The 6,720-nt window shown below is 49.4% G+C and overlaps 1 protein-coding gene across 1 annotated transcript in view; it reads left to right on the forward strand.

The window, feature by feature from the left end:
* Positions 1-6,720, forward strand: part of Sdhb (succinate dehydrogenase complex iron sulfur subunit B) — a 24,428-nt gene that overhangs the window by 12,459 nt on the left and 5,249 nt on the right. The window contains exons 2-5 of the mRNA XM_004637686.2: positions 994-1,121; positions 2,781-2,866; positions 4,990-5,126; positions 5,805-5,921. Of these exons, the coding sequence (XP_004637743.1) occupies positions 994-1,121; positions 2,781-2,866; positions 4,990-5,126; positions 5,805-5,921 (468 nt within the window). The remainder of the gene's footprint in view (positions 1-993; positions 1,122-2,780; positions 2,867-4,989; positions 5,127-5,804; positions 5,922-6,720) is intronic.

The following is a 6,720-nucleotide window of genomic DNA, read 5'->3' on the forward strand; positions in this document are numbered from 1 at the left end:
TTGTGCCTGTGCCTCAGTCACTCATGAGAATTCTGACTTCCCGAAATTAATCTGGGTCTCCTGCGTTCACCCCGAGCTCCCTCTACTTTCCCATAGGGCAGGAGCACTCTTTAAGAGTTGCCCTAAATTGCTCAACTGGTCACAAACTTGCAGCCTTCCTGCCTCAGCTTTCGCAAGTGTTGGGATTATAGGTAGATGCCACCGAGCCTGGCTTCTGCTTCGGGAACATACTTTATACTTTGTTATGGATACTGAATTCACTCTTATTTGCTACAAAGTTCTATAGAAAGAAAACTCTCTCTCCTCTCTCTCTCTCTCTCTCTCTCTCTCTCTCTCTCTCTCTCTTTCTCTGTGTGTGTGTGTGTGTGTGTGTGTGTGTGTACCAGGGAATCGAACTCAGGACCTTGCACTGTTAAGATGTATAGTTGTATTCCTCAGCCCTCTTTTTTCTTTTTGAGACAAGGTCTTGCCCTGTACTCTAAGCTAGCTTTGAACTCAATGTGTAGCACAGGCCAACCTGAAACTCAAGGCAGCACTCCTGCCTCAGCCTCCCAAGAGCTGGGATCACAGGTGTGGGACATCTTGTTTATTTTTAAGAGTTTTGGGGGCTGGGGAGATGGCTCAGTTGAGTAAGCACTTCCCTAGCAAGAGAAGGACCTGAGTTCAATCCCTGGTTCCGCCAAAAAAAAAAAGAGTTTTGTTTGTTTTCTTTCTTGAGACAAGGTCATGCAGTATCCAGGCTGGTCTTGCACTTACCATGTTCCTCAGGCCGGCCTCAGACTTGATCCTCCTCCCTCATTTCCCAATTGCTGGGCATTCAGGTGTGTGCTATCATGTATAGCTTATCTATTTTATATTAGCAGTACCTAAGATCTGCTGGGCATTAGTAGCATGTGGGTTCTATCTGGTAGTATATTGTGCTGTGCCAGTTAATTGAAAGAATTGGCTTTTTTTCCCCCCTTTTCCTTTTTGTACACTTTCAAAATATTTCAGGCCTGCCGAGGGGCCCAGACAGCTGCAGCCCAAGCTCCCCGAATCAAGAAATTTGCCATCTACCGATGGGACCCAGACAAGACTGGAGATAAACCTCGTATGCAGACTTACGAAGTTGATCTGAATAAGTGAGTATCTGTGTGAGCCGGAGGACAGATGAAGGGAAGGGAGGGGTGTTCCGTCGTGGGCGTGCTGGCGACTGGACCCAGGGCCTTGCATGTGCTGGGTGCTCTGCCACTGAGCTGCGGTCCCCGCTCACAATGGGGCTCTTGACTTCGCTTGACTTTTTTTGGTGACAGGCTTTCCACATCCTTGGGAGGTTCAAAAAGCTGAGGTTGTCTAGTGGCTCTGGAATATGTTTTAACTTCCTTCAAGAAGATAAATACCAAGAAAAATAACGTTTGCCAAATTCCTCTTCTCCCAAATTGAAGGGGGGGGGCACGTATTTTAATAAAAATTAAACCTACTGTCTTGGCACTGGGCTGGAGGTGTAGCTCAGCATGAAAGCCCTTGATTCAGCTTCCAGTACCACCAAAAAAAAAAAAGACATCAGAATCCATGCTGTAGATACTAAGAAATAATTATTAGCCAGTGTGATGACACACTCCTGTGGGCCCTGCACTTGGGAGCTGAGGCAGGAGGGTCATGAGTTTTTCAAGGAGAGCCTGGACTATGTGGCAAGATCCTATTTTGGAAAAACAAAATTTATAAATTACTTTGTGGTGAAAAATTCAACCATTTTGATGAAAAGAGCTAATTCTTTGATTGTTCTTTTCTTTTTTGGTACCTGGGATCAAACTCAGGGCCTTATGCTTGCCAGGGAGGCACTTATGCCACCGAGCTATCTATCTCCCTAGCAAACTAATTCCTTGGAAAAATACAACCTATATTGGCACTGGGCGTGGTGGCACATGTCTGTAATTCCAGTACTTGAGGCTGAGGGAGGACAGTTGCCATGAATTCAAGGCCAGCTTGAATTAAAACAGAAACTACAACAAAAAAAAAGATGCCCTGTATGCATCAGGATACTCAGTCAACTAGGTCAGGACACTGAGGTGATTTTGTGTCATTTTTTTTTTCAGAAGGGGTAGGAGGTGGGGTCTAGTAGCCCAGGCTGGCCTCCAGCTTGCAACAATGTTCCCGATCATAGGCATGAGCTACTATACCTGGCTCTTTTACCTATTTTCCAACCAAACTTTCTGTACTTATTATGTTTATCTATTTTTTGTTATTAAACATTTAAACATTTATTTTCTAAATCCTAAAAATAAAATCATAGTCTGAAATACGTTGAGAAAACTTTGGAAGGCAGTTTAAAAGGAAATAAACATACACAAAAAAACTGCCACTGTGTGGAAGTTGTTTCCTCATCTTACTTCCATTTCTTTAGCTTTGCGTTTCCTAGAAATGTGTGTGCAGCGGTAGCATCCCATAAAGCTGCGCATGCTGGGGGATAGCTCAGAGGCACAAGCACCAGCCTCGCAAGCGCGTGGTCTGGAGTTCAGTTCCTGGTACTGGGGAAAGAAAAAAGGTAGAACTGAGCAGTACTAAAAATGTAAAAAAGGTCCGGGAAGATGGCTCAGTGGAACAAGCACTTCACTGGCAAGCGCAAGCGCCTGAGTTCAATCCCCGGTTCCGCAAAAAAGAAAAAATGTAAAAAAATAAAACTGTAGGGAAGTGTCCGATTGTGATCTGAGGAGACCAAGCAGGCAGTGCCTGTGCTGGCCCAGATCACTCGGGGTAAGGGGAGGCTTCCGCGCGAACCACTGAGCTTGCCTTTCTGTCAGATGTGGTCCCATGGTGTTGGACGCGTTAATCAAGATCAAGAATGAGGTGGACTCCACCCTGACCTTCCGGAGATCGTGCAGAGAAGGTAAGCTGCGTCCCCAAGCCCGCGCTTAGCTTCTGGCTCCCCAGGGAGGCTGGGCCAGCCCACAAGGATGGACAAATGGAGAAAGGCTCTGCCGGGTAGCCTTGCCGCGCTGCGCCCTTCCTGCCCTTGGGTAAATGCGTCTGAAATTTGAACCGAGGCACAGGTTCTGGGTTTGCTTCCTGGTCAGGACCTTGTGTCAGCACAGGCACTGCTCTGGCAGTCCCTGCCTGCTCCCTGCATCTGGGGGACAGCAGGGTGCTGCTGGCCAGTGCCATGCACGCTGAGCTCATCTGTCAGGCTCCAGCATGGTGGGTGCCAGGGAAGTGTGTCCTCGGCTGTTGGAACAGTGTCCGCAGTGCAGCAACTTGTGCAGCGGATGCTGTCCAAGCTGTTGAAACCATGAAGGCTGACGTTTCCCACCTAATAACATTTGTTTTATGCATTAGAAAATGTAACTACTAGTGGTAGTGTAACGGGGATACAGAGGGTTTTTCAATATGAATTAAATTAGGAGCCAGGCATGGTGGCGCATCCCTGTAATCCCAGTGCTTGGGAGGCTGAGGCAGGAGGATCATTGCGAGTTCAAGAGCAGCCTGCACTACAGAGTGAGCTCAAGGCCAGTCTGAATTGCATAGCAAGACCCTGTCTCAAAAAGACCAAAAAAAGCCGAGCAGGTAACTCAGTGGCATAAGCGCCTGCCTGGAAAGTGCAAGGTCCTAAGTTCGATCCCCAGTACCAAAAAAAAAAAAAAAACCTTAAAAGAGTGGATTTAAAGAACGCTCTTCAGATGATTTCCTTATATGGCCGAAATATAGCGGCACACACACAGGGCCCTGAAGACTGCCTGGTCCTAAGGGCTACAGAGCCTGGCTAGGAGCCTCATTTGAGGTTTCTAGTTGCTAGTAGGATTCCCCTCAAGTGCAGGTGAGGTCCTCTAGGCCAGGGCCCAGCCAGAGCCCAAGGCCGCCCTCAGCGCTTGTGATGTTGGGAGTCCTTGGCAGAAGACATGGCGGGCAGCAAGGGCCCTAGGGCCCCCGGGACTGACTTTCTTCCTGAAAAGGAAATGTCAGTGGACATATCTCCGGAACTAAGTCCAGGCTGCGGGAATCCCCCTCTTAAGGTCCTTGGTTAGCACTGAACTTTGCTTTGCTATAACTTTAATTTGTGTTCGGAAAGTCAGCATTCAGTCAGCTTCCGTGGGGCCCAGAGCCCAGGGGAACCACTTGCCTGGTGGAGCTAGCACAGTAGGAACTGTCTCTTCATGGCTGGTGTCCCAGCCTCAGCCTTCAGATACCCAAACAGCTAATCTAGTGGGATGACACCCAGCCCTGACAAGAAGAGCCGTGGTCGTGCGGTCAGCGAGAATGGCCATGCTTGGTACAGCGTCCTGGTTACCTGAACACTTCTTAGTTCCCCTTCCTCATAACCCATCCCCAGAAATGGAGGCCTAGAAAATTCTGTTCCCTACACATCATGGTGATGCTGTGACAAGTAGTGTTATGAGGTGACTAGCACTGAGGACACAAAAATGAAATGTAAGCAGATCTTGGGTACCAGGTGCGCCTTTTTGTCAGGGACTACATGAGGAGCCTACTGTCAGCTGATTGAATCTATTTTCAGTGTTTTATTAGCATATACTAATTTTCTAAAATGCTGGGTTTTACTCTAGCATTTGCATACATGTGACATATTTTGATCATATCCTTGTTTCCTATTCCCGGACGCCTCTCCCTCCCCTTACTCTATCTGTTAGAATTTGAGTTCCAGTTACCAGTGCCTTTGACAAAGGAAAGCCACTTCCTCTCTCAAAACACGAGACTCTAGCCTGGAGCTAAAAGGAGTATGAGAAGTCCCTGTGGCCAGCAGTGCCCCAACCGCTTCTGACCTACATAGCCACCCTCGGCTTGTGTGGCCTCTTACCTCAGTAAGCCGTGGTCACAATGCTTGTGGAGCTCCAGCCGTTGGAGCTACTCGAGGCAAGGAGGAGGAAAGGGAGAAACAGCACTAGGCCTGTTAGCGTCAGTGCTGCTCCTGCTGAGAGAGCAGCCCCTGCCCAGGAGAGAGGCTCTGGACGGGCTGGACTCCGAGCACAGCCCACCAGGCCTGGCCGGGTCTCTCCGCAGGCATTTGTGGTTCATGTGCAATGAACATCAACGGAGGCAACACGCTGGCCTGCACGCGCAGGATCGACACCAACCTTGACAAAGTCTCCAAAATCTACCCTCTGCCGCACATGTACGTGATCAAGGATCTCGTTCCCGTGAGTGTCTGCAGCTCCTTCCAGGCGCCCAGGGCGGGGCCTGCGCGTTGCCTAGTCAGGTCTTCAGGGCACACGCTCCTTTCCTGTCAGGTGAAGGAACTTGGGGGCGGGGGTATCGTGCCCTGCTCTGGCCAGAGAGGCTGTCGCTGATACTCCGCAGGTGCAGACAGCGTCAGGAAGGCCTCCAGCTCTCAGGCCGTGTGGCCTTGTGGGCTTAATTACAGAATGTGAATGGCAGGAATCATTCTGGCAGCAGCTCATCTGGTGAGGTTTGTTTGGAAATAACAAAGCGTAGAGTTTAGTTGAAACCGTCCCAGAAATGAAGTTGTCCGTAACTGTAGTGAATTTGGGTGGAAAACACCTCCTGAGGAAAGAACAGTTGCCCAAGTTTACTCTTATTTCCCGTCTCTGGATCTGAGCCCCTCTCTGACGGTGTTTTCAGGGTCAGCAGGGTAGACTGGACTGTGGGACTATAAGTTCTCAGGAGGGTGAGGGAAGATTTCCGAAGCATGCTAGCATTGTGACCATGGCACCTTTTGCAATTTTTGTTCCTCTTCACTGCAGGAGGATTCTGACTTCTCAGTCACAAGGTGGGAAAGTGGGCAGCGTCCAAGAAGCAGAAACTGAAAGCGATGGTGAAACCTGACCCTTTTCTCCTCCTCCTGTTTTTCACCTCAGGATTTGAACAACTTCTATGCCCAGTACAAATCCATTGAGCCCTATTTGAAGAAGAAGGATGAGTCCCAGGAAGGCAAGCAGCAGTACCTGCAGTCCATAGAAGACCGCGAGAAACTGGTCATTATTTCCCACCCGTTATCCTGGCCTGAGAACTTGTTACTGGTGTTTGCTGGGAGTACGGCCTGTGGGGGAGCAGCAGAGCGCACAGAGAGAGTTTAGTGTTTCTGGGACAGTGTCTCCCCGAGGGTGGGGCGCCTCCGCCCAGGTCCACCAGGCAGTGGACCAGCAGGCTGGCCCACTCATGCTCCCCTGGAGGGGCAGCCATGGCTTTGGTGCTGCCTGTCCTCAGAAGAAACCAGGTCTGAAAGAGAGCTGTCTGACAGTAGAGGAAATAATCACAGAGGTGGCCACGTGTGCACTTGATAAGCCGAGATGGGACCAAAGGCTGAGGGCAGGACCAGAACTAGAGCCTAAACACGGCGCCCCCAGTGATCAGAGGGGATTGTCGCCCACCTCCTGGAGATGCTGTGCCTGTATACAGTCTATAATTTTATTTTATTTATTTGGGGTTTTTCTGGTTTTGGTTTTTTGGGGGAGGGATGTTGGCAGTCTTGGGGATTAAACCTAGGACCTTTCACTGAACTATATCCCCTGTCTCTTTTTTAATTTTTTTACTTTGGGACAGGATCTCGCTGAGTTGCTCAGGCTGAGATTAAATTTGGCGATCCCCCGTGTCAGCATCCCAGAGTACCGGGGTCCCAGATGTGCACCACCGCACCCAGCAGCCTATAAATGAGGAGCACATCAGCCCATTCTCTTCTGCCTCTGCCACTTGCACTCCTCTAAGAAGTCTTCCCTGGGCTGGCCAAATAGCTCAGCCAATTAATTAAAGCACCTGCTTAGGCAGATGCAGGGG

This window comes from Octodon degus, unplaced genomic scaffold (genome assembly GCF_000260255.1).
Source record: "Octodon degus isolate 3935 unplaced genomic scaffold, OctDeg1.0 scaffold00092, whole genome shotgun sequence".
Lineage (NCBI taxonomy): Eukaryota > Metazoa > Chordata > Mammalia > Rodentia > Octodontidae > Octodon > Octodon degus.